The following is a 15,234-nucleotide window of genomic DNA, read 5'->3' on the forward strand; positions in this document are numbered from 1 at the left end:
ACAGAAACTGTACGCAAGTATACATCCACTTTTAAGTTAACACTTTTCACATTTCTCAAAGACCGTATCTTTAAAATAAAAGATTAAGAGCTACCTTAGCTGGTAATAAAACTGGTATACTTAAAAAAAAATCAGAGATTGTTACTTTATCATTGTACTTGTTTGGCATGGCTAAGATGTGTTACTGGTCACTAAGGGTGAGATTTCACTTCCCTAACCTGCTCTTGAAGGCCTTCAACAGATCCCACTTCTTGTTCCACTCTAGAAGCCACACTTCTAAAAATGATCTGTGCAACATATATAATATGCAAGCTGTAGAATGCTGGCTGTGAAAAATGGGGTCCATTTTCAAATACAGCATTTTTCTAAACCATGCACAAAAGAACAGCCCTACAGGGACACTCTTCCATACTGTATACATGCCGTTGCCACTACATGTGAATACTGGCAGACGTTAGTGGCTAAAGATAAACATTAGATAAAACATAGGTCTTCATTGAGCAGACCTGAAATAGCAGAGCAATGAAGTACATTACAAATCAGCATCCCAGTACATTTTAAAAAACAAACCAACAAGGGTGTCATGCCACCAGTCAAAAGGTACTTTGCTTAAACTGGCATTCTTTAACATGCATGTTGTAGTGGTAAGTACTTCATTTCATACAGCCACAGTTATTAATACTTTGCTAAGGGCTACCAGCTGCTAAAAACTGCTGTTATCTCATACTGAGAATGCTAGTTCTATACCTTTGCTCTCAGGCTGTGAGGAAGGGGTGCTAGTCCAAAAGGCCATGGGATTAGATTTAAAAAGGCTAAAATTAAATCCTAGAAAATAAAGAATATTTCGTTTTTTAACATTTTAGGAAACAAAATATGCTTTTAAAACATAAAAAGCCAGAATCCCTCAATTTATACCACCAATCTGACTGTCTTACATATTCATTTATCCCTGTAGTTTCATTCTTTGCTCATTTAATACATGAGCAAGACTGACATACAACACATAAAATGAGAACATCTCAATATCATGGTTTTTTTTGTTTGTTTGTTTGTTTGTTTTTTTGGAGACAAAGTCTCACTCAGTCAGGCTGGAGTGCAGTGGCATGATTTCAGCTCACTGCTACCTCCATCTCCTGTGCTCAAGCGATCCTCCTGCCTCAACCTCCTGAGTAGCTGCTAATTATAGGCACGCACCACCACGCCCGGCTCATTTTTGTATTTTCAGTAGAAACAGGGTTTCACCATGTTGGCCAGGCTGGTCTCGAACTCCTGAGCTCAAGTGATCTGCCCACCTCAACCTCCCAAAGTGCTGGCATTCTAGGAGTGAGCCACCGTGCCCAGCCTCAATATCATGTTTTCTGAGTGACAAAAGAAACAGAACAAATGAAAATGAACACTTTAAAAAAAGACTCATGTTAATGCGCATGATTCAAGCATGAGTCCGTACACTGTACCGAGTTCTTTTGCTCTGCCCTAGCATGATAGAAGTATCTTCCAGTTACTGAAATGTCTTTAACTAAGTTCTCTTGCTCTTTGAAACCTCACCGTGAACTTATTAAGGGAGAAAAAAAATTGCTCAAATATTTTGGGGGTGTTCACAAAGCATCGTTTATACCCCAACATTAGTATCCCACAGAGAGTCTGCATCAAGCTAAACATTAAAAGAAAGAAAAATTGTGCTTAACTTTAACAACAAAGTACCTACCCTTTTCTGGTGTTTTAAATGTGTAGTTGATTGAAGATTCTTCCGTTGGAAAGGAAGCAGAGAGATTTTTGACTTTCCTATCTGAAGACTGTTCGATATCAGAGTTCTTTGACAGTTCACATTTTTTAGGTTCCACGTTGCTTTCAGATCCACTCTGGGCTACTGAACTAGTTTCACTATTGTTACTTTTCAAAGGTGCATTAAAACTAAATCCAAACAAAGACCCAGTGGCAGAACTGTTGCCAAATGCAACTGGTTTTGATTTTTCACTACTAAAAATGCTTTTAACAGACTCTGAACGAAATACAAACTTTGCAGGAGAAACCACTGCTTTTGTTGTTGTTTCAGATGTGCTAGACACTTCAACTTCTGAAGCTGCATCTGCTACATCATCACCCTGAATAACATCTGTCCTCTCTCTTGTGGTTTCTTCTAATACAGCTACAGCAATTTTGCCACATGGTGACTCTCTGGGAGTGCTTGACCGAGAAACATGAGGTGTTATCAAAGAATCTTTTTCCTGGGCTGTTTTTGCTTCATCAAAAATTTTCTTAAACGAGTCTGCAACATCCTGTAGTTTAAAACGAACAGCTAAATGCTCTACTTTTCTTTCTCCATCTGCAAAATCACATGCAGTCCACACCCATACTCTTTCTGTCCCTTTCATATTGTGCAAACTCATGTCTGGAGTTATTCTGTGATTGGCACAAAGTTTTAATACTTTGTCCCTTCTCATCACTATACGAACTTGCTTATTATCATAATTCTGTAAAATCTTTATATCACCAATGCCCCTTTCTTTCCATTGACCAACATCTTTATCATATCTGTAGAGTTCTGCCCTGTGACTAAAAACAACTTGTTCATTTTCCTCACCACTGGATACTTCAACTAGATCAGGTAAAGGAACAACAGGTTCAAAGTACTGTCCATCTCTCTCTTCTTCTTGAGTAACATCAGATTCTTCATCAGTGCCAACTGAAGTCCCACTCTGATTCAACTTGGCAGGAGACTTAGATAGACTCAAAGCAGATTTAAAACTGAAGTCAGATCCTGTTGTTGACTCATCAGAGCGGAAAAGATTTTTTCTCACAGGGCTACTTGCCAACGGAGAATCATGTACTGAGCTACTACTAACATTATCATCCAAAGCATCTTCCCTTAAATCATGGTTATCCCATTCTAATGTGGGCCCAGTGTTTTCAGGATTCGGTTTTATTGTTGAGTCTGAGGCACTGGCTGCACCTGTACCTGAACCCTTATTTTCTTCCTCAGTGACTTTTGTTTGATCATTTGTCAAAAATGTTTTGAAATCTTTCAGTCCACTCTTCATTTCTTCAGCTCTCTGTATTAACTTGGCAGCTCTGCCAGTATCTACAAGTTTATGGGGAGTTTGAAGTGGTATGTCTAACAGAAGCCGCTGGCATTCCTCAAATTTCTGCTTGAATTCTTCAGCCAGCTCTGGTGTTTTAAATTTTGCTGCCAACTGCTCTAGTTTGGCATCACCATCAGAGAAATCACTGGCTAACCACATCCATACTCTATCTGATCCAGAGAGGGGCTTCAGGTTCATTGTAGTTGTTATCCAATGATTAGCACACACTTTTAGTACTTGGTCTCTTCGCATCAGCATTCTTGGTTTGCCATTGACCTCATTTATGAGGATTTTTAAGTTCCCCAAGCCCCTTTCTTTCCACTGACTTATCTCAGCATCAAATCTAAATAGTTTTACCCGCTGTGAATACAGAACTTTTTCACCTTCTTCTCCGGTTACAAGTTCTACTTTTTCAGGCATTTGAACTACTGGTTCAAAATGGATGTCATCGCTGTCCTCAGTCTTATAGGCATCATCATCTTTCTCAAAGTCACCGGAAGTGTTTGCTTTATTGGCCATTTTACCACATTGTGATGAGAATAATTTTTCTCCAGCACCTGAAAATCCCTTGAAATTGGGGTCTTTTTGGCCAAACTGAAATCCTTCTCCTGAAGTTGATTTTCCAACATCTGCAAATGTAAAACTGTTACTTGTTTGGTCAAAAATCACACCACTGCCATTCTTCTGGCCACTAATATCCTGAGCCTGGAAGCCAGTATCATTTTCAAGAGGCTTTTCACTTTTCTTTTCTGGATTTCCTGGTTCTGAAATGCCAAATTTAAATCCATCAGCAGACACAGGGATGGAAAATCCTTCTTTGGTTGACTTAAATTCTGTATTAGAAGAACCCTGAAACATAAATGAAGGTGAATTTTCTTGATCCACATGCCCAAAATAGTCATGAAATAAATACCTTCTTCATTCCTAATTTATCAAATGATGTTAACAATAATGATGATGATGATGATGATAACATTTATTGAGCATTTATTAATGCGCCAGCTGGGCACTGTTCTAAGCACTTTACATTATTATCTCATTTTAATATTCTCAAAAACCCTATGAATTAAGGTATTATTATTATCCTCATTTTACACGTGAGGCAACTGATGTATTGAGAGGTTAAGAAACTTGCCTGTGGTCAAAATAAGCAGAAGAGCAAGGGTCTAAATGCACCCCAACACTCTGTCCTCAAAGCTGTCACATTCAACTACCACTGTAATATTGAGTCTTCAATCAATTGTTATATATATAGCTGTATCAGGCCTGAAAGTACTTACCACATAGTGGGTCAGCAAGGGCATTACAGTTCTATTTCTGTTAAAACAGAACGATGAAGGATCCACCACCACCACTCCCATTTTTAAAATATTCTAAATATTCACACTTATTAACACAAAAATAAGGTGACTAAGAAGGATAATTTCTGTATTTGGAGATAAATTTAAAATATCTACATTTTAAGGGACATAAAAGTTTTAATAGTGAACTGCTCTCTTGAATTTATTTGAAGGAACCCTAAACAATTTAAAAAGAAAATAATTATAAATGTATAAATTATTCCTTTGTTACCTTTGTGGGAGTAACATTAGCTGCTGGTCTGAGAAGATACTGGGAATTATATGCTGGTGACTGACTATAATATACTGAAGGGCCAGTAGTTGCAACTAAAAAAAAAGAAAGAAAGAAAACACTGTTAAAGTCTATACTACAGTTAAGACTATCTAGGCAAGAGCTATAAATACAAAGGCAATAGAAATTAAAGAAAGATTTAACTACATAAATTTTAAATTTCTGTACATCAAAATACACCAATCAAGATTATCAAATGACAAACTAGAAAAAATTGCTAAATATGACATGAAGAATAAGAGAATAGCATCGCTGTGATCAACAAGAACTACCTCACAAGCATTAAAAAAGGAATAAAGAAGAAAGTAACTGTTGCCTTTTCTAAGAAAGATCAGTATGATGTGGAATTATGGACATTCAGTCACAGAAAGGACGTAAGGAACCAAGATGCCATCTGATGGTCAATGCATTTGAAGTGGGCCTAGAAAATCTGCAGAAAGACTAGGTTGTATTTTGTAAACTAAAGCTATTACTGAGAATGTTCAGCTCAAAAATCACCTGACAAATTCATGGAAAGGATGTCATAAATAACATAAAATGTGTTCCCTGGCTTAAAATAAAAAGCACATCAACACTCATACAGATGTACAAACTGTCTGCTCCCTCTGTTTGGTCTGTTTTACCAGGAAACAAAATGACTAGAAGGCACCCATGTTAATGACAAAACTACCAATAGTCATTTGCTTGAACTGTTTTATGATAGTTTTACCAGAAAACAACCAAAAGACCTTTTATGCCTGTACATGGAAGAAGAAACAGAAACTGTGCCAAGAGGTTCCAAACAATTGCCTCTGGAAAGCACTGAAAAATCAAGACCTAGAAAAGGCTAGCCAGAAGCCCAAGTTTGATTTTGGAAACCTTACAGAGGTGAGGATAGCTATTTTGAAATTACTATGGGGAGGAAGCAGGCACAGAACACAGAACAACCTGACAGAAATGGCCCAAGAATCTTAAAGTCTTGCAAGATGTCTGTCTGCATGAAAGCAAAAAGAAAAAATAAAATATTAAATTAAAAAAAATCTTAGTCTGAAGTTTAAGTAGGGACTTTAATTGACTACTGACTCTAAACTGTGCGGCTCTAATAAATCTACTAAAAGTAATCTAATTTTTTAAAGCACCGTATGAATAGACAATTTGGGAAAGAAATGTTAATAGGCCTCAAGGAACATGTTTTTGAAGTGAGCCTTGAAAATCTGCAAAATGACGAGGTTGCATTGTGCAAATTGAAGCTATTATGAGAATGTTCAGGTCAAAAAAATTACCTGACAAATTCATGCACAGGATCTCACAAGGAACACAAATGTGTTCGTTGGCTTTTAAAAAATCACATTAACATTCATGTTGATATACAAAAACTCTTCTCCATCTGTTTTGTGTGAGTTTTACCAAGAAACCAAACAACTAGAAGGTACCCACGTTGAAGATGGCAAAACTACCAACTGCCATTTGCATGAATTGTTGAGCATGACTAGTATTTAAAAAACTTAAAAATTGATATCACTTTTGTTCCTACAAATTGGCAAAGGATTTTATAAGCTAGTAAGTCAGCATTAGCAAAAGTGCGAAAATGGCACTATCAGATACTAGTGGTAAGAGCATAAACTGAATATTTTGAATACCCTACAAAACTAGGACAGTGTCCTAGAATTTGTAATGGCATAAACCAGAAACAACATAAATAAAGGAACAGAATTTACAGTACTTCCATGTGATGGGATACCATGAACTCATTAATATTCAAAAAACATTTAAGTTTAAAAATGCTCAGAACTAAAGTAACATTTAAAAAACAGGCTAGCTCATCTACACACAACATAGTAACATGCTAACAATCTCATAAAAAATACTATATGTATAGAGAAAGAACCAGAAGGAAATGTTCTCAAATATAAGAAATGTTAATAAGGTGGTTAGTTTTTAGTTTTCTTCACCCTGTTCAGTACTTCTGAGTATCTCCTATGAGCTCATTAATCTTTAATTTTAATCATCTTATTTTAAAAAAGCAAGGACCATCTTGATATATGTTTACTTTTATTAAGGAAAAAGAATCTATGAACACAGGAACAGAAATCAGGAGATCTTGGCTCTCGCCCTTTCAGTGCCACAAAGCTGTTTTGTGAAACTGTAAATAATCCATTTGGAGTCTCCATGTTTCTCAATTGTAAAATGAGGATGTGCTGCTTCTACACATTTCACAGGGTCATTGCAAGAATAAAATGAGACAATGAGAATGTTGGATTTACATGCTTGTATAAGAACAGAAGACCTTTTATGCCTGTACACAGAAGAAATGGAAATCATGACCCACAAGGCACCAAATAACTGACTGCACACATCACTAAAAAAGCCCCAGGAAAGGCTAGCCGGTTTGTTTATCCTCTTACAAGGACCTATATGATGTGTAAGGTTTCAAGAAAACAAGGTTTGAACGTTAGACATTTCATATACTTATCTATGACTTACGACATTTAATAAGCTTGACTTCACAAAGATTTTCTGTTATTTTGCTTGTGTTGAGAAGATACTATCACAAAAGGCTAGTGGGGTTGCCTTAACTATATGAACCATCACACAAATGTGCTCATCTAAACTACATTTTATTCTAAATCTTTCCTGGGCTAAAAAGAGAAAAAAAAAAGGGCACTACTACTACCATTTCAGAAGTCTGTCGTACGTAAAAGGAACAATTTTGTTATTTCTGGCTGCCTGGGAGCAATGTATTATACTGGCAAGTGCTTTGGAGTTACACCACTGGAGTGTGAATCTCGGCTCTATCAATAACTAGCTGTATAATAATGAGTAAGTTACCTAACCTTTCTTTATCCATTTCCTTATTTATAAAAAAGGGATTAATAATGGTACCGGCCATTCTAAGTTACTGTAATTAAATCAAATTACATTCACAAAGCACTTTTGCACATAGCCAACCCACAGTAAACACTATTAGTAACCTTAGTTCATTAACTGTTTACTCTATACTCTAATAAATGTCTGATACACACCCACGCCCACCTGCACATACACAAATGCTCATAGTAATTATGTAAGGCAAGTATTATCTCCACATTTCAGACAGGTTAACTTACACAGCTATTATAGTAAGTGATAGAGCAGAACTTAAAAACCCAGTATGATTCAGGTCCAAACTCCTTTTCTTTCTTTATATAACCATAATATTTCAAATTAAGTAAGATTTCCTATATAACGTCCTGCCTCTCATCATTATCATCAAAATAATTCCCCAGAGGTGTAGGTTCTTAATTAAGCATTTCTTAGTGCATAACTCTATTCAATAACATTTTTCAATTTAAGGAATAATCTCATCTCAGCTCATCCGAGGTGTGGATTAAGTGTTCTTTAAGCCTTTATATACATGTGATCACATACAGCTCATTTTTTCTGCTTGGGATTATAAAAATCTCCGTAACACCAAATACAGCTTTTGAAGTCACAGATAAACAGACGTTGACATGTATATTAACAAACATATATAAACAAGGTGATTTCACACGTTATCTACTTAAAAGAGGGAAGTAAAGTAGTTTTACTAAAATATGCGATTATCCACTTGCCAGCTCACCTGTTAGTGGAGCCCCATGAAATATCTGTGACCTCTGATATCCATCAGGCACCGAGTCTGGTCCATAATTCTCTGTGGGCCAACGATGATGGGATGCTGACTTACTGCTATTTAGTTTCAACTCCTGCATTTCTTTCTATTGGAAGAAAAAAAAATCAAATAATTTTAATCATTTAATTATATCATGCCAGAAACAGTGCTGGGGAAACTTACTCTTTTAAATTTAAATAACCGATTTTTTCTTTTTTTCTTTTTTGAGATGGTGTCTCGATCTGTCATCCAGGCTGGAGTGCAATGGCACAATCTTGGCTCACCACAACCTCCACCTCCTGGGCTCAAGTAATTCTCCCACCTCAGCCTCCCGAGTAGCTGGGATTACAGGCATCAGCCAGCACGCCCAGCTAATTTTTTGTATAATAGTAGAGATGGGGTTTCACCATGTTTGCCAGGCTAGTCTTGAACTCCTGACCTCAAGTGATCCACCACCTCAGCCTCCCAAAGTGCTGGGATTATAGGTGTGACCCACCACGCGTGGACCTGATTACATCTTTTGAAAGTTTCTATTTGCCAATGAGTTCTAGGTACCTGGTGCTGATTTTAAAATATGATTCTTAATTTGTTAAAAATTTATCTGCTCCCATTTTCATTCGTTAATACAAAACCTAATTCATTAACTCTCTCACCTAAACAAATAACCTCCTAAATGATCACACCTTCATTTCCATTCTACACTTGCCTACATTAACCTTTCTGACATTCACCTCCAGCCAAGACAATTCCCTGCTCAAAAAAACAAGTACCTACAAACTAAATTTCTTTCCCCAACTTTCACAGTCCTCTAACATTACACTGACCATCCTTTCAGTGTGTTCTTTCTACACTGCAATCTGGAATACCTGACATTCCAAATCACCTCCCCAAATTAGCTTTTCACTTAACCCCATGCTGAAACAAAATACAACTAATTCTCCAGGTGATGTTCAAATGCTCCACCAGGAAAGGGAAAAAAGCAGTAGCTGCAGATAATTTATTATGTATATAATAATACATCCAATGCACTTAAACTCTTAATTTTTATACTATCTACACTGTTAGGTAAACAATATTAGCTCCTATCTTAAAATGAGAAAAAGGGATGCAGGGAATAACAGCTGGAATTTGAACCACATCTGACTCCAAAAATGTTTTCTTAACACAACTCTGCTGCCTTGACAAGATGGCAGATAGATACAATGCCGTCTAGTGTAGCTATGTGGCTACCTGATCTCTGCTGAAGAAAACTAAATGACAGCACCATACCCAACCCTAGAACCTACAAAATGTCCCCTTACAAAACAGACACTTAACAGGAAATTCTTTTTCCAAAGAAATTGTAGTGGTATCAGAAAACAGGTAAATTTTGAAAAGTTTCAAACTTCTCTGTATCAGCCCAGGAATCCGATCAGTTCTAACAAGTGAGGTCAGGGACAGATCTAGCATGTCTGCTTTCTTTTTCTACAAGTGTTTCAAATAAAAATTTCCCAGAAAGACCTAACCATGAGGTCCAAAACTATCTCAATTTTCAAGCTAAATAAAATTTCCCCCATTCATCCATCTACAGTGCCTAGTCCAGATGCTACACATACACATCCAAGAAATAAGAAACTAGTGGAATCACCTAGAAAACTTTATGGTCACTGCTGGTATCCACACCAGAGCTTTGAATTTGCAACCACTGCTGTAACTGTAATTTTTAACATTCAGTGTGATGAGAACTGGCTTCAATAATTCTCTCATTTTAAAGATAAGAAGCCAAACAGTCACAAAGGAAGTGACTGGCCCAAGATCATTAATTAATGGCAGAGTCAGTACTAGTACCAAGCTTTTCAAGCTCATGGACTAGTGCTCCACTATGCTTCCACAGAATACAATGTTGGGAGCCTGAAACCTGTATGTTAAGTCAAAATTGTATGTAATTGTCATAGGCCATGACTACACAGAATTAACATTCAAGATTTTTGTGCAAATTCAAAAATGTCTTCCCCACCAAATAGTATTCTCTTAATTTGCAAATACTGCTGATCACACTGTAATAATCGCCACACATCAGCATATCCTTGATGTAACTTTAGCAGTATAATTTAGTTCTTGCCTGATAAACATGAAAGAACCTACTTTTATTTCCAATTCCAAAAAAGTCAAGCTCCTTTGAACCCTATTGCTAAAATAAGATATATATACATAACTATTTCCTTACATAATTAAGTCAAATTCATATGGAAGTATTAAAATATAGTAAGACCTTTTGAAGCTCAGACCACTTTTCAATTCCTAGCTATACATTTGAACACATGTAATCCACAGCTAATCTGGGAATGAACTCATAGACCAGAGTATGATTAGTACATTGTAGCAGTTCAATCACTTGGGAACCTTCTCTGTGTCAGGAACTCTTATATTTTAAATAAAACAGTTTCTACCTTTGAAGGTCTCAAATTTTGTGGAAGATGAGGAGAGAGACACATAAAGTACTTTCAAAAATATAGTAAAGGGCTGGGTGCGGTGGTTTACACCTGTAATCCCAGCACTTTGGGAGGCCAAGGCGGGCAGATCGCCTGAGGTCAGAAGTTCAAAACCAGCCTGGCCAACATGGTGAAACTCTGTGTCTACCAAAAATACAAAAATTAGCTGGGCCTGGTGGTGGGTGCCTGTAATCCCAGCTACTCGGGAGGCTGAGGCAGGAGAGTCGCTTGAACCTGGGAGGTGGAGGTTGCAGTGAGCCAAGATCGCACCATTGCACTCCAGACTGGGCAACAGAGTGAGACTCCATCTCAAAACAAAACAAAACAAAATATGGTAAAGGGTCAAGACCAAGGTATGTAGGCTGGGCACAGTGGCTCACACCTGCAATCCCAGCACTTTGGGAGGCTGAAGCAGGAGGATTGTTTGAGCCAGGAGTTCAAGGCCACCCTGGGCAACATGGAAAAATCCCATCTCTACAAAAAATACAACAATTAGCTGGGCCTGGTGGCATGTGACTGTCTGTAGTCCTGGCTTCGTGGCAGGCTGAGCCAAGAGGCTCTCTTGAGCTAGGAGGTCGAAGCTGCAGTAAGCTGTGATCATACCACTGTACTCCAGCCTGCACAACAAGACCCTGCCTTAAAAAAAAAAAAAAAAGACCAAAATGTCCGCTTGCCATACTATTTGGATGGCAAGGGGACATTCTGACCAGCTTCAGAAAAAAAGTGAGAGAGTGGCCAGGGAAGGAATCTTGGAATAAAAAGTACAGCTAGAGAAATTAAGTGACTTACCTTAATGGCCTTTACTTCTTGGCAAATCATTTTCAGTAAAGAAATCTGATCTTCTGCCCATCGAGGTGGTGTTTCGGGAGAATACTAAAAAAAAATAAAAATAACAAAAGAGCATTTAAAACACTTAGAAACAATTTCACAATGAAATGATTCCATTCTTTCCTGTTTACCTTGTAACTTTTACTTGGTGATAGTGAATATCTGGTAGGAGACGGTGTAGAATGTTTTCTTCCTGAATCTGCATTTCGCAAAGAACCATTTGTATAGAGAGGACCTCCTTCACTATAGGCTTCGAGTTCCTGCAGGACTGACTTCAGCATCTCTTTTACAGACTCCAGGGGCACAGGCAACTCAAAATAAAAGACATTAATTAAGGGCTTTCATTTGCAAAAAATTCCAAAAGTAAAAACTCTAAAATGATATATTTTATCTTATTTACATTTTTGTCATTTTAATAAGCACTTTACACTTTAATAATACACGTGAAAGTGTTTTTTAATTATCTTTTTTCTTTGTTTTTCTGCTGTTTTGTATTATTATTTTTATTTTTTTGTCTTTATTCTATTTTTTTCTTCATGAACACAGAAAAGTGTTGTACAATCTAGCATCTTCTGATTCTAAAGTCCATGCTCTTTCTATTACTTCTGTTAACCATGATAATTGTAGAGGAATGTTAACTTGGAAAGCTTTTCCAAGTGAACAAAATAAGTTACTGATGTTTTCTAACTGATTTTCAATGGTGACAGAAATACAGATGCTACAATACACCAGACAACATAAATCCTAATAAAAGAGTAGTAACACAAATTAATCAACAAAACACTCAGAAGACTGAACATAATTTAACATCATCATGACAATCTCAAACAGCTGACAGCAAGAAAACAAGGGCGTTCATAATGGCTGATGACGATGAGAAGAAATGCTCTTAAGTTGTCAGCAACAACTTTCGATTTCAGCAAAGTTCATTAAGAATTAGTCCTGAGGTTATAATATTTGTTTTGATTACACTGCTAAGATAACAAAATCAATGTCTTATCTTAGAAATCTTTTCTAATTCCCCAAGAAGTACTTTTTAAGAGCATATACCTAGATTCCCAAGTTTAAAAAGACACACCAAACCTAAGACAAAGCAAGCAAATATAAGCATTTAGATACACACATCCCTTCTGTGCATTAATAGCAACATATTACTGAGTATTTTTGAAATTACCAAAATATAAGACCAACGCAAAAACATTGACCAGTGGGTTATCAGTAAGAACGTACATACAACAACCTGCTACTTACTTTCTTGACCACTGAAAGATTTGAATCACTGTCATCTATAATCTTTATTAGGTAGTCCCTGGTCTTTCTCAGATAATTTTTGCATTCTTCTCGTTCTTCAGGAAAAATGGCATCATTTTCAATGTCTTCTGCCTTCCTGTGAAAAATCTATACAAATAGTGCTTTTATGAAATCATTAGCTTTTTAAAACAAAAAACTTTCAGCTTGGCCACGCATGGTGGCTCATGCCTGTAATCCCAGCTACTCGGGAGCTGAGGCACAAGAATCGCTTGAGCCTGGGAAGCAGAGGTTGCAGTGAGCCAAGATTGTGCCACTGCACTCTAGCCTGGCCAACGGAGAAACCCCGTCTTTTAAAAGAAATAATAAATAAATAAATAAAACTTTTAGCTCAAGTACCGCATCTACTTACCAGTGCAAGATTCCAATAAGAAACAACACTTTGTATAGATTCAAAAGCAGTCACAGCATCTTCTATATTTCCATGTATTGCATCCAATATAGCAAAAGTTATGTGTGCGTCTTCTTCATATTCAACAATTTCTGATGCCTAAACGCACAGAATAGTTTTTAGTCAAATTGTTTATACTCAGAATATAAAACCCAAATGATTTTCCAAAGATTTTATATGATCTTAAGAGACAAACATCTCATTACTCTTCTCTGTCATATCTTATCTGTGAGAGCTAGTGAATTTAGAAAACAAGATTACCGTTAAATAACAAGGCAATTAATTTAAGCAGTTTATAGCTCCACTTCTTTGTTTATAAACTGGAAATTCCCGTCTCCAATAAATTCATAAAGGAACTCTGTTACCTGAATGTCTACACTATGAAAATGTTTAAACAGAGGATCAATAGGTTCAGGAATACTGTTCTTCTTTATTATCTTCAACAATGGCAAAACTTTCTTCCAATAATGAACACTTCTCCCTATGTATTGTCGTTGATCATAAAAAGAATTAAGACCGCTGCCCTAAAAAAGAAAGTTAAAAGCACACAACTTTAAGGAACACGCATGATTAGATCTAAAGTTCATTTACAAGTTGTAAGAACTGGCTAAAATTTCAAGTCAAAACCAAATGGTACCTCAATAGTCATTTGTTCAACTTCCAAATACTGTAATAACTAAACCACCTTAATACCAGTGAACTCACTGCAACCTCTGCCGTGCAGGTTCAAGCAATTCTCCTGCCTCAGCTTCCCAAGTAGCTGGGATTACAGGCACCTGCCACCATGTCTGGCTAATTTTGTAGTTTTAGTAGAGTTTTTTTTTTGTATTTTTAGTAGAGACGGGGTTTCACCGTGTTAGCCAGGAATGATCTCGATCTCCTGATCTTGTGATCTGCCCGCCTCGGCCTCCTAACGTGCTGGGATTACAGATGTGAGCCACCGCACCCGGCCTCTACACTCAACTTTTAAACACTTCTAATGATACCACCCTAATGTAGCAATCCCAACTACTTTTTAACAGTTGCCATTTTTAGATAGCTGAAACCTGCCTCTTCTGTAGTGTCAGTTTGTTCAAAAGGCTGACCATCTACACCTAATGGTGACACAAAACAAACCTTAAATATTTAGAAAGATCTATAATGGTCTTACCTACAAAGCCTTGTGCTAATTTGTTTTTAATTTTCAGGCTGAATAATTATCAGAACTTAATTATTAAGGAATAACAGTAACAGCTCAGCTAATATGTAACATTCACTGTGTGCCAGGCATTGCTCCTCTAAGTGCTTATATTTAACTACATTAACTATTTTGCAGCAATAAAAAACACATTTGTCATAATATGACCAAGCTGCTGTTTTCAGAACAAAAAAACTTTCAATAAAAAGTGCATGATTTTAAAAAATTAAGGTAATGTTCTTTAAAAATGCTTATACTTTAAAACTCACCATTTTCTGAAGGCATTTTGCCCAATGTACAAGCAGAGCAGGTTGAAGGCCATGTTTTTCCTGGGCTCTTAGAGTGTTTATTTCATGCTGAACTACAAGTCTCAATTCTGCTGAGTTTCCAGGTCTAAAAAATAGTTCAATATACTAAAATTGCTTTCTAAATACACAGTTCAGCGCTTACATACATATATGTTAATGGGTCACATGACAAATTAAATCTTCACATGAGGATTAAATCCCTGGTAAAACCTACGCACGAAGTGAAAGCAATATTTTTGTTTTACTACTTACAGTGCTTTTCTGTGAATCAGAGTACAAACCGCATCCCACCAAGACTTTTGTCTTTCTGTACAAAGCTGTTTACATACAGGAAGGGGCAGGCATAACGGCTGATAGGAGCTGTGGTCAGAATTACATTTCTCCTTTAATTCTAAGTGGCTGGTATATACTACTCCAAGGAGAAATACC

At 36.8% G+C, this 15,234-nt stretch overlaps 1 protein-coding gene across 8 annotated transcripts in view; it reads right to left on the reverse strand.

Moving 5' to 3' along the window:
* Positions 1-15,234, reverse strand: part of LOC129397113 (ranBP2-like and GRIP domain-containing protein 4) — a 65,171-nt gene that overhangs the window by 19,290 nt on the left and 30,647 nt on the right. For 7 of the 8 annotated variants that reach the window (XM_055107439.2, XM_055107440.2, XM_063594695.1 and 4 more), the window contains 10 exons: positions 15,058-15,233; positions 14,767-14,890; positions 13,686-13,844; positions 13,282-13,419; positions 12,873-13,019; positions 11,753-11,932; positions 11,583-11,666; positions 8,293-8,428; positions 4,653-4,747; positions 1,706-3,929 (listed from right to left, as the gene is read on the reverse strand). In XM_055107439.2, the coding sequence (XP_054963414.1) occupies positions 1,706-3,929; positions 4,653-4,747; positions 8,293-8,428; positions 11,583-11,666; positions 11,753-11,932; positions 12,873-13,019; positions 13,282-13,419; positions 13,686-13,844; positions 14,767-14,890; positions 15,058-15,233 (3,463 nt within the window). Of the gene's footprint in view, positions 1-366; positions 1,359-1,705; positions 3,930-4,652; positions 4,748-8,292; positions 8,429-11,582; positions 11,667-11,752; positions 11,933-12,872; positions 13,020-13,281; positions 13,420-13,685; positions 13,845-14,766; positions 14,891-15,057; position 15,234 lie in introns of those variants that run through there. The other variant, XM_055107442.2, reaches the window with a different exon arrangement.

The sequence above is a fragment of the Pan paniscus genome, chromosome 12 (genome assembly GCF_029289425.2).
Source record: "Pan paniscus chromosome 12, NHGRI_mPanPan1-v2.0_pri, whole genome shotgun sequence".
Classification (NCBI taxonomy): domain Eukaryota; kingdom Metazoa; phylum Chordata; class Mammalia; order Primates; family Hominidae; genus Pan; species Pan paniscus.